The sequence below is a fragment of the Salvia hispanica genome, chromosome 1 (genome assembly GCF_023119035.1).
Source record: "Salvia hispanica cultivar TCC Black 2014 chromosome 1, UniMelb_Shisp_WGS_1.0, whole genome shotgun sequence".
Classification (NCBI taxonomy): Eukaryota; Viridiplantae; Streptophyta; class Magnoliopsida; order Lamiales; family Lamiaceae; genus Salvia; species Salvia hispanica.
Genome location: NC_062965.1, coordinates 13,839,839 through 13,856,094, shown reverse-complemented (window position 1 = coordinate 13,856,094; position 16,256 = coordinate 13,839,839). Strand labels below are relative to the sequence as shown.

At 37.5% G+C, this 16,256-nt stretch overlaps 2 protein-coding genes across 3 annotated transcripts; both read left to right on the top strand.

Annotated features, from left to right (window-relative positions):
* The first annotated feature begins 4,467 nt into the window (after window positions 1–4,467).
* Window positions 4,468–7,491, top strand: LOC125201102 (probable galactinol--sucrose galactosyltransferase 5). The gene is made up of 4 exons (XM_048099026.1): window positions 4,468–5,908; window positions 5,995–6,172; window positions 6,258–6,634; window positions 6,762–7,491. The coding sequence occupies exons 1-4, from the start codon at window positions 4,661–4,663 to the stop codon at window positions 7,323–7,325; spliced, it is 2,367 nt and encodes a 788-aa protein (XP_047954983.1). The 5' UTR covers window positions 4,468–4,660; the 3' UTR covers window positions 7,326–7,491.
* A 1,811-nt stretch (window positions 7,492–9,302) lies between these two features.
* LOC125200864 (zinc finger CCCH domain-containing protein 41-like) lies at window positions 9,303–16,077 on the top strand. Of its 2 annotated transcripts, none has more exons than XM_048098674.1 (5): window positions 9,303–9,589; window positions 11,379–12,283; window positions 12,895–14,061; window positions 14,636–14,950; window positions 15,217–16,077. In XM_048098674.1, exons 2-5 carry the CDS (start codon window positions 11,498–11,500, stop codon window positions 15,787–15,789), a joined length of 2,841 nt encoding a protein of 946 aa, XP_047954631.1. In that variant the 5' UTR covers window positions 9,303–9,589; window positions 11,379–11,497; the 3' UTR covers window positions 15,790–16,077. The 2 variants fall into 2 exon arrangements, with proteins under 2 accessions (XP_047954631.1, XP_047954630.1); XM_048098673.1 differs by having other exon boundaries at window positions 11,339–12,283.
* The last annotated feature ends 179 nt before the right edge of the window (window positions 16,078–16,256 follow it).

Sequence of the window (16,256 nt, the reverse complement as noted above, 5' to 3'; positions counted from 1 at the left end):
ATATGAAATGCTATGAAATGAATCACACTCACGTCACGTATAAGAGAGCAAAATCATACTGAATCATGTATTTTCGGATGAATAATGCTCTAGTGCATGTTCTCGTGGTGATATATAGATACTGTTGCGGACTTATGTTTCGCATCGATTATAGCAATTGATATGAGATTTATAGATTAAATGGGTCAATAATGGTTTTACATCTATTCTTATGATGACTCGAACAAATATTGAATGAAGGAGAAATGTATTTCCAACTACTAAGGTGTTTCATTGTCCATCTGATTTTTTTATAGTTTACTCTTGATTCTTTATACTTCATCCATCCGCGAAAAGGAGTTTCATTTCTTTTCGATACGGATTTTAAGAAAGGTTAAGAAAAGTAATAATAAACCGGAACTCCTATTCACGGCGGACTAAAATGAAAAAACGAGACTTCTATTCGCCGAGAGAGTATATATTATTATAACGTTTTCAATTAAATTCAAATTATATATTATACCTATTATACTACATTATCCATTTACCCTAATTTGCTCTAGACTTAACAAAATCTTTTGACCTCATTCTTACGCGCGCCCAACCACTAATTATTGGTCGAACCAAATCTAAAATTCAAGAAAAGTAATAATAATTAATGTATTTGTCAAATAATCAGAAACACGTGGCCATCAACCCATTGGCACAAGTGTAACGTAGTATCTGAAAAAAATGGGCAGTTGAGAGATCAACGGTGGAGATTAGATATCAGCGGCGGCAGTTATAGTTAGTTAATCCTATGTTTGAATTCGTCCCAACATAAACACATTACTTGTCTCCTAAGCACTCTTCTTAGCCTATTTCTCGACGTCCACGTGGCAGCGAGTCTCCGCCGTGGGCGGCGGTTTAGTGGGCCCCAGCGGTGGAGCCACCGCCGTAAAAGAGGGCCGCGCAAGTTGTGGGGACACATCTACTGAAAAGTTCACACGCTTTTTCATAAAATAATTTTTGAAATTAAAAATAGGCTTATCTTTTTTTCCTCTTCAATTGTGTATTTTAAATTAAGACGGTGATTTGATACTTCTAAAATTTAAAAATAGGTAAAAGAACATTTTGAATGTGCAATACTACCCATCTTATATGAGCATCACTCCCACTTCATACTTCATGCTCATTTAACATTATTTATTTTATATATACAATACTATAAGTTTAATACATTAAAAATGTAATTGATATTTTTAATTTTAAAAATGTAAACCCTAAACCTTAATTTTATAAAATTCATATTTGTTCAGTTATTTCATCCATTTAATTGAAGTTATAAAAAAACGAATAAATTGAGCTTTGATTTTCTTTAATTTTAGATAAAATTTAAAATATAATAACATTATTTACTGTAAAAGAATCAAATTAAATATATAGCAAATCATTTTTCCCATTTTGTATATTATAAATTGAAGATATACGAATACTAGGTTTCTGGACTCGTAGATACGTTGATGAATAATTTTTGTATAAAATTTGGATGCATATACAATAGAAATTATTTATGCAATTAGGTAAGATCAATATTTTTGGATAAAATTTGTAGTATGTATAATTGTACTTACGAATAGAAATCATAGTAGGAGTATTATTTATTCTAAAGAGTTATATAAATTGAATATTCCAATTATACCATCATTAATTATGAATGCAAAATTAATTAAATTTAAAAAATAGAAACCAATTCTTGGTGTCGAAGGTAGCTCAAAGAGTGATAATTGAGTAGCATATAAATGTGCATATACCAATTGTAAAGAGTGGTAACTTTATTCCTATTTAATTTGGATTTTGTGGAAATGATAAGTGAAGGTAAAGCGGGTGGGCAGATGCTCTCTCCTTTTGCACAAAATGACGATCGTATCTATGAAAAATAAGCTTGTGAAAGCGAACACTTATATATAAATTCTGATTTTTTTTTTAAGAATGTAATAATTCAATTATTTGGTAGAAAATAATTTGAATTGTTTTATTTTAATCAATTATGCGTTTTGGGCGTTAATTTTGCTAAGTTGATTTATTAGAATTAATATTGAATTCGATTAATTGTATACGTACAGGCGTGAGCGATGGTGTACACGAGACATATGCATATACGTAATTACACTAATTTCAGAAGAGAAAATTCACAATTTGGTCGCAATCGAATTGGCAAAAAGCTGCAAGAATTTGCCTTAAAATTGCAGATACTAAAAAGTTAATATTCGAGATAAAGTAATTTAAAAAATAAAATAAAATGGGTTAGAATCATGCTCCCAAAATCTATAAATAAATAAATGGGATTGCAAAAATAATTGTAATTGGTTTGAACTGGCCATTTTTAATTGCTACCCTGACGTCAATATATTTTATTTTGAGGAAATTAAATTGAAACAAATATCTAACTTGTATACTGATAAGTCGTTAATTTAATATATTTTCATGAAAATTGAGTAACATTGTTCAGATTGTTCATCCATCCTTATATAAGTTGATTATTGAAAATAATTTTCATGTATTTTTGAATTATTGTTCCCGAAAACTGCATTTAATTAGATTATGAGAAAACTACTTTTTTGGTCGTTTAACTTTTGATTGGTATGAAATACTATGCACTAAAAATTTTAAAATATAGTTTGATGTCAGGGTGTGTGATCCATTGCTAACTTTTCTTAAATTGCTAACTTGCTAACTCATCAATACAATACATTAAAAATGTCAACACGGTGATATTGAAATGTCAGCATAAATTTAAGTTGATATCTTAATACATTATGTTGACATTGATGTTTAAATGTCAACACAGTTTATTAAAATGTCAACACAAATATATGTTGACATTTTAATGTGATCGTGTTGATATTTTTAATACACTACGTTGATGAGTTAACAAGTTAGCAATTTAAGAAAAGTTATCATTTAAACGCACCCCTTGATGTCATATCACTAAAGGTATTTTTTCATTTTTAGACAATTTCTAAACTATCTTCAAGCCCATAAATGACATTTTAGCCTCTGTACTTTTTCTATCATCAAGCCCTTAAGTAAATGTGAAATATTTTGTAACGAGTTGCGTACTTACCCCCATTTCATATATTATACGTTCATATATCTCTCTTCTTCTTTACATTCCAGTTCCGCTAATTGCTGCCTGCTAAGGACTAATTAAACTTTCTCTTTATTTGTCCTTTCTTTGTTTTATGCTTTAACTTTGTAGGCAACACCAAATGCCAAAGAGGAAACAAAGTTACAAAAAAAGAATAAATATTTGTTTCCCCCCTCTCACTTTGAAGCCCAAATCCCAAATTAAACTGCAAATGTGGATAAAAAGAAAGTTTAGTCCATAGCAGCAATTTGCGGAAGCTCACTGAAAATATGGAAAAGAAGAGAGAATATAGATTCTATGAAGATGAAGTTATCATCATCGGATAAATAAAGCATCAGCATATTTGATCAAACCAACCTTTGAACATCATCCACATATGCAAGAATTATTTAAATGATTGGCAAAATATGAGGTCGATTGATTGGAAATTCGGAACCAAATAGCCATTGTACGTGTTGTTTTTCTCGTGTGTCTTAAAAATTCCCATAATTCAGTTTCTCAATTAGTTTGTGTAGAATAATGGTACCAAGTTACATTGTACTATGCGATAAAAAAAATTTGGTTTGATTTATAGCGAATCAAAAAAAAATTATATGATCACATGATTAACAAAAAAATTGTATATATGATTGGTAATTTAATATAGTTAAGATATTTTAGTAAAAAATGTAATTTGGAGAATATGAGATTTTAATCATAATATAAAAGATGTCAACGGATAAATTGGCCGTGTCATAAAAACCTCACGAAACAGGTAAAAATATAGCAAGATTCTTTACGTAAAATTGTGAAGAAGAGGTGCAAATATACATGAGAATAATATGTGAAATCAAGCCAGCTTTCTATTATTTGCAACACGATCAAAAGATCCTCCTATCAATTCACTCACACGAATATAATTATTTTAATATGACCACAAAATAATGAAAGATTTTCTTTCTAAATTAGCCAATTCACTCCTTCTGAAATAGGCAATTCACAATACCCTTTATAAAAAAAAGTCCGAATTTATTACTTTAAAAAAAAGGGGAAACTAAATATTGAACTTACCAATATACTATAAAAATTGAATTTAAAATCTTTCAATCGTATCTGTAGTCCTAATCAAAGTCTACTCAAATCAATAAGTTTTATAGAGAACCTGAAATATTTAATTCGGATAATGTTAATTAATTACATAACCCCACACAACACTGCCGCTACCCTATCGAAAATAGTCCAATATTTAAATAGCAAAATCCAACCGTCCACCTCATCCTCTTTCAATCTCCTCCACTTGATCACTAATTCACTATTCAAACTTCACCTATAAATCAAATCCTCATTTTCCCACACCATAATCCATTCAAACAAAATTTCATCCCTCAAACATTCATTCTAACACCAAAATTAAGTGTAGAAAGTAACAAAACTTCTCCCTTTATTCCATATTCCACAAGCCATTTTTGCGCTGCTTGTTCATCTATATAAACCTTCACCCTTCCCTTCCCTTCCTCACCAAACTCACAACACTTTCCCTTCTCTCTTCATCATCTCTCAAAATCTTGAGAAATGGCTCCGAGCTTGAGCAAGGGAGGCTCCAACGCCGCCGTGGTGGTGGACGGATTCACCACCTCCGTGATCACCCTCGACGAATCCAACTTCGTCGTGAATGATCACGTCATCCTCTCCGACGTCCCTCTCAACATCACGGCGGCTCCCTCGCCCTACGCTGTCGGGGAGAAGGCGGCCGCCTCGGCCACCTCCCCCGGCTGCTTCGTGGGGTTCGACGCCGTGGAGGCCAAGAGCCACCACGTCGTCCCCATAGGGAAGCTCAAGAACATCAAATTCATGTCCCTTTTCCGCTTCAAGGTGTGGTGGACCACCCACTGGATCGGGTCGAACGGGTCGGATCTCGAGCGCGAGACCCAGATCGTCGTCCTCGACAAATCCGAGGGCCCGGGATTCAACGACAGGCCCTATGTAGTCCTGCTGCCCCTTATCGAGGGCCAATTCCGGGCCTCGCTCCAGCCCGGGATTGACGACTTCATCGACTTGTGCGTCGAGAGCGGCTCGACGAAAGTGAACGGGTCGTCCTTCCAGGCGTCCCTCTACATGCACGCCGGGGACGACCCGTTCACGCTGGTGAAGGACGCCATCAAGGTGGGGCGACACCACCTCGGGACGTTCCGTCTCCTCGAGGAGAAGACGCCGCCCGGGATCGTCGACAAGTTCGGGTGGTGCACGTGGGACGCCTTCTACCTCACGGTCCAGCCCGAAGGAGTGATGGAGGGTGTCAAGGGCCTTGTCGACGGCGGCTGCCCGCCGGGCCTAGTGCTCATCGACGACGGGTGGCAGTCGATCTGCCACGACGAGGACGACCTCACGACGGAGGGAATGAACCGGACTTCGGCCGGAGAGCAGATGCCCTGCAGGCTGATTAAGTTCGAGGAGAACTACAAGTTCAGGGACTATAAAAGCCCGAACAAGACCGGCCCCGGCCCGAACACTGGGATGAAGGCCTTCATCCGGGATATGAAGGATACCTACACGAGCGTGGACTACGTGTACGTGTGGCACGCTCTGTGTGGGTACTGGGGCGGGATTAGGCCCGGTGTCCCGGGCCTGCCCGAGGCGAAGGTGGTTGAGCCTGTGCTTACTCCTGGGCTTAAGACAACTATGGAAGATCTTGCTGTTGACAAGATTGTGAACAATGGTGTTGGGCTTGTCCTACCTAAGCTGGCTGAGAAGATGTATGAAGGAATGCATTCCCATCTTGAATCTGTTGGGATTGATGGAATCAAAGTTGATGTCATCCATGTAAGTAATAGTAGTACTTTTACTTCAATTTTTGTTATGTTTTTTTTGCTAGAAATCTTATGTTTCCAATACATATATGTATGTAGTTGTTGGAAATGTTGTGTGAGGACTATGGTGGTAGAGTGGATCTAGCAAAGGATTACTACAAGGCCCTGACGAAGTCGGTTCAGAACCATTTCAAAGGAAACGGAGTCATTGCTAGCATGGAGCACTGCAACGACTTCATGTTCCTAGGGACCGAGGCCATCAGTCTCGGCCGTGTTGGTATGTACCTAGCTAATATTCGTGTTTTGTTTTGTTTTGAATTTCAGTTTTGATTTCTTATTTTGGGGGTGTTTGGATGTTACAGGTGACGACTTTTGGTGTACCGACGAATCGGGTGACCGGGGTGACCCTAACGACACGTTCTGGCTGCAAGGGTGCCACATGGTGCACTGCGCCTACAACAGTTTGTGGATGGGTAACTTCATCCACCCCGACTGGGACATGTTCCAGTCGACCCACCCTTGCGCGTTGTTCCACGCAGCGTCTCGTGCCATCTCTGGTGGGCCCATCTACGTCAGTGACTCCGTCGGGAAGCACAACTTCGAGCTGCTCAAGAGCCTCGTGCTCCCCGACGGCACCATCCTCCGTTGCGACTACTACGCCCTGCCCTCTCGCGACCGCCTCTTCCTAGACCCTCTCCACGATGGCAAGACCATGTTGAAGATTTGGAACCTCAACAAGGTTCGAAATTAAAAATCACATTTTATTTTTTTTATTTATATCATTATTACTAAATCAATTAATTGAAAATTAAATTACTATGCTCCGTTCCCATTTCCCGCCCTAATTTGTGCCCCAAATTGAACAGTTCACCGGAGTGATCGGAGCATTCAACTGCCAGGGCGGCGGGTGGGACCGCAAGGAGCGGCGCAACCAGTGCTTCGCCGACTGCTCCCGCCCGGTCTCCGCCACCACCGGCCCGAGCGACATCGAGTGGAAGCAAGGCCGTAACCCGATCGCCGTCGACGGCGTGGAGAAATTCGCGATGTACCTCTACGGCGAGAAGAAGCTCATCCTCTCCAAGGCCTCCGACACCATCGCCGTCGAGCTCGATCCGTTCAATTTCGAGCTGATCACCGTCTCTCCTGTGAAGACCTTGGCTGGAACCTCCGTCGAGTTCGCGCCGATCGGGCTGGTGAACATGCTCAACACCGGCGGCGCGATCCAGTCGGTGGCGTACAACGATCGGGCGAAATCGGTGAAGATCGGAGTGAAGGGAACCGGAGAGATGAAGGTGTACGCGTCGCAGAGGCCGGCGGCGGTCAAAGTGAACGGCGGGAATGTGAGATTCGGGTACGCGGATTCCTTGGTGGCGGTGGAGGTGCCATGGGTGAATCCTACTGGAGTTTCGGTGATTGATTATGTGTTTTGATTTTGATAGCTGATTTGGGGAAAATGGTGCCCTAATTGAGATGAAATTGGGGCTTTTTTTTATTTTTGTTGTTTTGATTTTTCGATGATTATGAGCGATGTATTTCGTTTGAAGCAAGGAAATGTATTTCCGACTAATGGAATATGAAATAAAATTTTCTGCATAAGTTTGATTGACTATAATTAGATTTACACTGTTGTTATTATCATTATTATTTGCAATTGCAATCCATAATATTCACTTCTTATTTTTCACTAGAAAGTATTTGTATCAAAAACTAATCAGTATCAAAATCTTATAAGAATAAAGACATATGCTCCTCAAAATCGTTTAAGTTAATTAATAGAGAGACGAGTATGATGCAATGGACATAGTACTGTTATTTTGAAATAAAAATTAAACGATGAACCTATTTTTTTTTGGAAAATAATTCCCACATTCAAATATATTTGTAAAAAGATCTAGAACCTAAAGATAAATTCCTCTATATTGTTACTGAAAATTTCCAAGACCGGCTAATTGGACATTCATTAAGTTAAAGTCTCTAACACTAGAAGATACTCCTTCAGTCCGCCATTAGGAGTCTCAGTCAAATTTGTGCACTTGTTTTGTAAAAATAATAGTAATAAATAATTAAAGTGGATAAATAGTAAAGTATGAGAGAGAATAATGTTAAGAAACTCTTCCCAACATTATTCTTTTTTTTTACTTTATCATTTTTACAAAACGAGTTCGTGAAAGTGACCGGAACTCCTAAGGGTAGAGGAGGGAGTATGTTACAATATTAAACTTTAAATATTAGATTTATATTTATTAGAAAATATCAGAGAATTTCGTGCCCTTGAGTGATTAAGGAACATGATTGAGAAGAACATAATTGAGAAAGAATTAGAAATATGATTAAAGATTTTCTAATAATATAAAAGAGTGTTTTCGAGTTTAAGAAACATAAATAATGCAAATTCCATTTTCCACGATTACAAGTCCGCAGTTAACATAAAACAACTTTTAAGAAATGTAGTGCGGAGTAGAAAGAGTTAGTAGAAACATGATATTGGAAGGTTAGTCCTACTTTTGTACATTAGTTTTATAATACAATGTGAGTGAAATAAAGTTAGTGAAATATTAGATCCATTATAAAAAAATAAAAATAAAAATTGATATTTATTAGTTGATGGGTGAAAATAACAAAATGAGATGTTTATTGATTGGCGAGGGGTTATGGAATATTTAATCCTAAGAGTACTTCAATAAAAGGAACAGTTAGAAAGAATCATAATTCCATAAATATTTATTATATAAGTAAGGGAAATTGATATTTAATTCACGATTTTTGGGTTTTCTGGTCAATTCTATAACTTGTAAAATTCGCTAATTAAATCATAACTTTTGCGCATTTCTCAATTTTCCAATATAAGAATTTGATGATATTTGTTATTTGAATTATTTTTGATTAACTTATTGATAAATTTAGCATTGCTCTATATTACGATGGTCGATTTTAGATAAAATGTAATTGGTGAAGATATAACAAAGAAAAATACAAAATTCACAATAAATTTATCAAAATTTTAATTGCATGGGATAATTGAGAACCGTACAAAAGTTATAATTAAATTAGATAATTTTATAAGTTATGAGATTGATAAAAAGTCAACCAATTTTTTTGATTTAACTGATAATTTTCCTATATTAGTATGTCCCAAACTCCTAATCTTAATTGTATAAATCTGTATAATCACGGTATCTCATTCTAAAACACTTGGCAACAATAAATAATTTTCAAATAAATAATTTATTAATAAAAAAACAAATATATGTGGGTCAATCTAGAATAACACTTAAAATAAAGCACCACACTGCAAAGACTTCCCGAACACCTTATACAGCACAAATAATACAAGAGCAGCTTAAATCTCCAATTTCTTGAACATATGGGACCACAATTGAATTTAACCATTTTCCTAATCCAATCCTAGTTTGTAAACTAAAACCCCAAATTCAACTTTTGATTCATCTCTCTTCAATCTTGTTACACAGAGGAAACTGGGAAAATATTATTCATCCAACAGACCACAGCTCCTCACATAGATAGGCGTACATCAAGTGTTTGATGAAAGGAGACAGAAATTAGGAGGATCATTTCTTGGGAAGCTTCAATTGAATCGCAAACCGATGGAATTATATGCGTAGGCGATGCGTTTTTACGAATTGCAGGAACAAGGAATTAAAACCCTAGGAGAAGGCAAATCCCATTTTGCCAGGTTAGTTTCAGCTGCCTGTTTCATTCTCTTTTTCAGTTTTCAATTAGGTTTCTTGTTTGAGCTATAGGTTTCTTGTATGAGTTCTGCACATGCTACGAATTATAGCATTTTAATCGCGTCGTTGGTTTGCGGTTAATGTTTGATGAAGCTATTTCTGGTTCGTCTGATTTTGTGCTAGAAGTGATTATGGTACGTAGCGCCTGGAAATGTGGAATATTCAGTATTAGCCTTCACTTTGAATACTTTTATTCGTTATGGGCTACCATTGAATTCGAATTTAGGGCTGGACTTGAAAAACTTGTTTGATGTGGTTGTTAGTTTTTTGAATCTTCATGTCTCTTCAATTTTTATGATTATCTATTACTAGTATAGACCTGATACAATTCGGCGTTCCTACAAAATATTATCTTGTGCTAGTGCACACACGCTTATATTTTTGAATTCCCAACTCTCGCCCTGTGAGTCTATGTCTAAAGCATTGAGCTTGGGGTCGAACATTTTCAAATGCCTAATGTCACTGAACGAAGTTTAGTTTGTTTCTGACTTCTGACTGATGTGTATCACAGGTCAGCTTGTAGTTAGCTAATAAGAAAATGACTTAAATGTGTGTAATATGATGAAGATGTCGAGATTCTGAAATAATTTGGTCATCCTCATATTGAATGCACGGATAAAGAACGGTATTTGAAAGCTGTTTCCAACTTCTAGTGACACGTGTTAGTATCTACACCAAACCCCTTGCCTGGTATTGTGCTACACACGGACATTTAGTGTCTTATAGATGTCTATCCTAGTCCAGAAACTAAATGAGTGCCCAAACTTGCAGATATTCTGCATCCATCTAAAACTTACTTGAGTGTTTTTGGCTTAGATTTATATGTCACTTTTTGAAGATATCATCTTAAAGATTATTATTGTAGTAATAGTTGATGACCTCTAACTTCTCCACATTAGTACAGATATCCCCATTATAATAAGCAGGTTTGTCAGTTTTTTCTAAGATTTAGAGAAGGCATCACCAGCCTATAGTTGTCTGTTTATCCTGAAAGTAGTTAGTAAGCGACCATATTGTCATGGTAAGCTAATAGGTTGCTTTTTAGATTTTTTTATGCATAAAAAATTTGCAGGGATAATCATGATACCGAAAATCATAATTTATTGTTATTAGAGTGATGCCGGACTGGAATGATGGAATGGAGGTACTTCAAGAAGTGCATCAATTTCGAATGAAATATATCTAATTTAGAAAGAGATTGAAATTCAAGGCATAGAAAAGGAAGTATGTGCATACATGACTGTGTAGACACTAGACTGTCTTAATTGCATCTTGATTTAAGCATATAACTTGAATCTTTAAAGTTCTTTCTTTTGTGCCATGTTCGAAATGCTTCGAGAAATCCGAAAGGGGTCAGGTCAATGAAACCTGTTTCATATTTTCATTGTTGGTTCCTTCAGTCTTTGCTTGTCTAGTGCTCAAAAGCTTTAGTTTATTTTTTTTGTGTGGTTGAAATGTCAAACATTCTATATCTGAGAATCTCATTTATGTGTGCACGACTGCACATCCTTAGGCGTTTGACATTTGGAGCTCTCTGGTTCATTAACTTTCATCTGCCTGATATGATAGATTACTGGACTATGGCAATATGAACCATTCATACCATGAACTGAATTTCTGACAAAATACTTTCAAACAGACTGATTTAGTTATTTTGGTTTATAATGGCCTTATGCTTTGTTATTTTGTGCCAGGTGCCCTAACAATATTTTGCTTCTGTTGTTGGCTTTCCAGTCTTGGAGCCATTTGCAGACATATTTTGCCTATATATATACTCTATTTTCCGAATATGCTGTAAGGATTGTTGGAGTAACACAAGAAACCTGATATATCTTGTCCATTACAAACATTCCATGGAGCTCAAGGTTTCTCCAGAAAAACCTGGGTTTTCATCTTCTGATGTAGCGAGTGATACCGAGGAGAAAGAAATCAGTGAAGGTGACGATGACGATGATGATCGTAACCACAAGCATCGTAGGCAGGAGGCTCGTTCTCAATCTCAGGAAGGGGATTCTCTTGATAACCATTTGAAAAGACCATACAGAAAAAGAAATCGTCCTTTTGAAAATGGTTATTCTTACAGGGATGGTGACCCGCAATCAGGTGAACCCTGGAGAAATTACAATATGGCTTCAGACAGGGACTTTCCTGCTAGATTTGACAAGAGACGTTTCAACCAGGGCTCATTTTCCAAAGCTCCTATGGATTTGAACCAAAGGATCAGAGGCAACCAAAATCTACCAGGTGAAGTTGGCTTTGCCAGGGGTAGGGGAAGGGAACCTGTTCCTTGGGGCATTCATGATGCAAGGTTTGGATTGGTTGATGTTGCTTCTCAAATAGTTCAACCCGGGCCTGTTCCTTCTGCTATGTTTGCTGGGAGGGGCTTGTCAAATGTTCCTAGTGCACATGGTACATCTTGGAATGCATTTGGGCTGGTTCCCGGCTTACCTAATGGTGGACTTGACTCACTTCACCCCCTTGGTTTGCAAGGACCGCTAAGACCAGCTATCATTCCACCAGCGAATGTTGGGCTTCCACGGCAACGGTGTAGAGACTTTGAGGAGCGTGGGTTTTGCTTAAGGGGAGACATGTGCCCGATGGAACATGGTGTTAATCGTATAGTTGTTGAAGATGTTCAGGTGTGCAACCTTTCCTATTTCTAACTTATTTGTTCTCAAGCTATATTCATTAGGTCTTATGGAATTCTCTTGGTGGTTAGTGAGTGTCATTTGCAAAATGATATTGTCTTGTAGGAAGAATACATTCTTATTCAGGTGCAGAACATGTGATTTTCCTTGTGCTACATATTTCCAGCATGAACTGTATTTTATTTCCTTGAACATTTCTTTCAGCCACCAAGCATGCAAAAATTACATGTTGTGACTTGTGATTAAGAACCTGTGTTGTTGATTGTATCTTTATTACTGGTAGGATCTCAACATGAATAACCCCTGGTATAGAATTCCCAAGGAACTTTCAGTTGCACAGACTTGAGATGTCTTCATAGGTCAAGAGTAGTCTCAGTATCATTTTGGATTCAATAGATATGATGTGTAGTCAGCTTTGCTGACGAACTAGTAAGCCTCTTCCTACAATATAATTGTATTCTTTTTGGTAAACAAATGCTTTGTTACTTCTGTATTGAAATCAGTTATGCATCGATATTAACTTCTCATTTATAAGTGTGTGTATTTACTCTCGAGTGCCATAGGTTTATAAAGTCTTGATTAGTTACTTATCATGATTTCAGAGCCTTTCACAATTCAATCTCCCTGTTTCACTTCCTGGCTCGCAACTTCTTGGAGCGTCTTCTGCACAAGGAGTGTTACCTGTCAACAACAAAGTTTTTCCTGCAAAAAGTAGCAAGCCTGGAATGAATGTAGATGGTTACGGCCTGAATGATGGTGTTGTGGGAGGTTCCATGGCAGGGGCATCGACATCTGATGTGTATGATCCAGATCAACCTTTATGGGAAAATGATAACCCTGAGACAACGGCAGCACTAGTAGCACTAAATCAAGCAAATGTTGATGAAACTGAGTCGTTTATGGACATGGACCTTCCAAACCGGCATAACATTGAATCAATTGAAGGTCTTAATGATGATCGTCCACTCAGAAATGCCAATACTAGTGGATCCCAAAGTACATCTGTGTGGGGAAGAATAAGCAGTTCAAAACATGATTCAGAACAGGAAAACAAGATTGTGAAAACTCTGAACACGGATCGTTCAAATGTTCCGAATCAAGAAAATCGGATGAATGTTAATGGAGATGGATCAATTGTGAAGGAGTCCTTTGGAAAGAAACAGAGCGATTTTGTTCGCGACACTCGAACACCAGCTCAAAGGGGACTCCGTACTTTATTTGTCAATTACATTCCCCTAAAAGACAATAAGAAGGAAAATCTTCTCTCACATTTTCAGAAATTTGGTGAGGTTGTTGACATTTATATTCCCATGCAAACAGAATGGGCTTTTGTTCAATTTTCTAAAAGGGAAGAAGCAGCAGAAGCACTAAAGGCACCCGATGCTGTAATGGGCAATCGGTTTATCAAGCTTTGGTGGGCAAATCGAAATAATATACCCGATGATGGAATAAGTGGCTATAATGCTGCACCAATTACACCCCGTGGAACTTCACATCTTCTCGTTTCTAATCAATTTATTCTCGACAAAGGAAAAGAAAATCCTCATCCTGTAATTGGAAAAGATAGCAACTCCAATGCTACTGTTGGTCAACACCCGGTTTCTGACCATCCCAAGTCAGCAATTACAAATGGTTCCAAAGCCCCTCCTTTACAGCAAAAGAAATTTGAGAGTTTGGAGATTTTGAAGGAAGAACTTCGTAAGAAACAGGAGTTGCTGGATCAGAAACGAAATGAGTTCAAGCGCCAGTTAGACAAACTCCAAAAACAAGTAATTCTTCATTTGAAATGTGACTGTCAGAGTTGTTCCGTTTAATTGTTTAGCATGTCATCTCTCATTATTTTAAAAACCGTGATGTTTCATTAGCTGAAGTTGACATATTTAAACTAGCAGGTGTGTGGTGGGTAGTATATATAGGATAATGAAATAGATGGCTGATGAAATTTTGAGCTTGTTATGGTTTATTTCTGATCAGGGGGATTTTTGTGGGAAAAGAGAAGTGACCATTTTCAGAAATTAGTTGTTATATCATGTTTTTTTTAGTTTTCCTGTTCGTTGTTTTTATGTTTTTTTTGGTGGGGGATTGGTTAAGTTACCAAAATATTGTTTATTACAAAGGAGTATATAGAACAGACTGAACAATCTTCTTCTCCAGCCTGCCCAGTTGCTTTAGTTTAGTTGCTGTATTTCTCCATTCTTGTGTTTCCTCTCCTCTCTCCTGGTTTTCCTTTTATTATGGAGTCACTGTTGTCAAGTAATTAACATAATTGCAAAGCATCACTTATCTTCGTTCTCCCCTGATCGAGTCTAAGGTTTCCACCCTCACCTATTTATTCCTTTTCAGGCTGTGGGCAGCAAGGATATTCCAGCATCAGATTCGACCACAAAGAAAATTAAAGGTGAAACACCACCTAATCAGTCAAAAACGGAAAATTCCAAGTCATCACCAAGAGAAGGCATGTCCATTGAGAATACCCGGTCTGAACAGCATTATGTGACACGTGCTTCAACCTCAACTATGCCTATTCATGAGCCTTTGAAACCTTCTTTCCGTCCGCAAGCACCTACAGGGACACCATTTGTAGCAAACAGATTCAAGCTGGACAATCGGCCCACAGTGTTCAAAGTTGTTCCGCCATTACCATCTGACCTTGCAAATGTAAGTTATACTTCTTTTGGTATTTTTCACACATATTTCTACTTGAAGGATATTTCTCTATTTCTCTTCTTTTCCGGTGAGATGTACCCATCAAATGGTTATTGATGCATGCTCCAAGTTTATTTCTGTATTTGAGTGGTGGAAACTCATTATTTTCTTTTAAATTAATTGCATAAATATCTGCCTTCTAGATGTGTGGCCGGCATTCAATTCATCATGAAAATTACTGTTATTTTTCCTGTGCCAAATGATGATATGCTATATAGGTTGCTGCTCTGGAGGAGCACTTCTCATCGTATGGTGATCTTGCTTCGGTGGTACTGGAAGAGTCGGAACCCCAAGAGACTAATGATGCTTCAGTTTCATCTTCTGATGTCTCAGCCCGTGTTTCCTTTACAACCCGACGATCTGCTGAGAGGGCTTTCTCTCATGGTAAATCATGGCAAGGTCACAAGTTGCAATTTTTGTGGCTTACGTCTATTAATACTAGCAAAGAAGTCGACAAATCTGGGAATCCTCCTGCCACTTCAAATGCATCTGTTAACACTGGCAAAGAAGTCGACAGCCACGGGAATCTCCCAACTAGTTCAGGGGCCTCTGATAACACTGGAAAAGATGGCAACAGCATTGGGAATCTCCCAGCTGCTTCAAATGCACCATCTGATGTTGACACTCAAACTAGTGGAGATGATGCATCGGCCGATAATCAGAGAACTCCTGCCTCGGAACCTGGGAACCACAAAGTAGAAGCTGATGCAGATTCTGCTGCACAGGAGAAAGATTCAAAATCAACGTCACCCTCGCCCTCACCCTCTTCCTCGGGCGAAAAGCAGCTTTAGCTCTTGAACCCGATGCCCGCTTCTAGTTGTACAGTGAGGTAAACATGATGTCAAATTATTATAATTCATATGGTTTAACTGAATCTGCAGCTAAATTCTAGCTTCGGTCTTATTTTCTCATTTTTGGGGGGTTTTTTTCGTGAAGAAATGTCTAATTTTCAACTGGCAGTCCTCGTTAAGTGCGAATTGTAATGCGTTGTGTTCTTTGTTATAGATATTTAATAGGAACAAGAGGTTTACATTTTATAAGGAAAAAAAACAAAAATTGTTTAGAACAATTGACCTTCTCTTCTCTTTGTGCCTGTTTACGTTGTGCTAATCTAAGATACGTGTTTTACACTTTAATACGCATGTTCTCAAATATTTATGCTCTTGCTCATCAGATTATTTCTTTAATAAGTTTGTTTTGTTTTTAGTAGAATGAAACAATAAATTGAGTATATTTTGTTTACATATAATACTAGTTT

Excerpts from the sequence above, each read along its gene's own strand:
- LOC125201102 (XM_048099026.1), top strand. The coding sequence starts at position 4,661 with ATGGCTCCGAGCTTGAGCAAGGGAGGCTCCAACGCCGCCGTGGTGGTG. Across the intron at positions 6,173-6,257 it reads CATCAGTCTCGGCCGTGTTG|GTGACGACTTTTGGTGTACC; the intron begins GTATGTACCTAG and ends TGGATGTTACAG. Across the intron at positions 6,635-6,761 it reads AGATTTGGAACCTCAACAAG|TTCACCGGAGTGATCGGAGC; the intron begins GTTCGAAATTAA and ends CAAATTGAACAG.
- LOC125200864 (XM_048098674.1), top strand. The coding sequence starts at position 11,498 with ATGGAGCTCAAGGTTTCTCCAGAAAAACCTGGGTTTTCATCTTCTGAT. Across the intron at positions 12,284-12,894 it reads TAGTTGTTGAAGATGTTCAG|AGCCTTTCACAATTCAATCT; the intron begins GTGTGCAACCTT and ends TCATGATTTCAG. Across the intron at positions 14,951-15,216 it reads TACCATCTGACCTTGCAAAT|GTTGCTGCTCTGGAGGAGCA; the intron begins GTAAGTTATACT and ends TATGCTATATAG.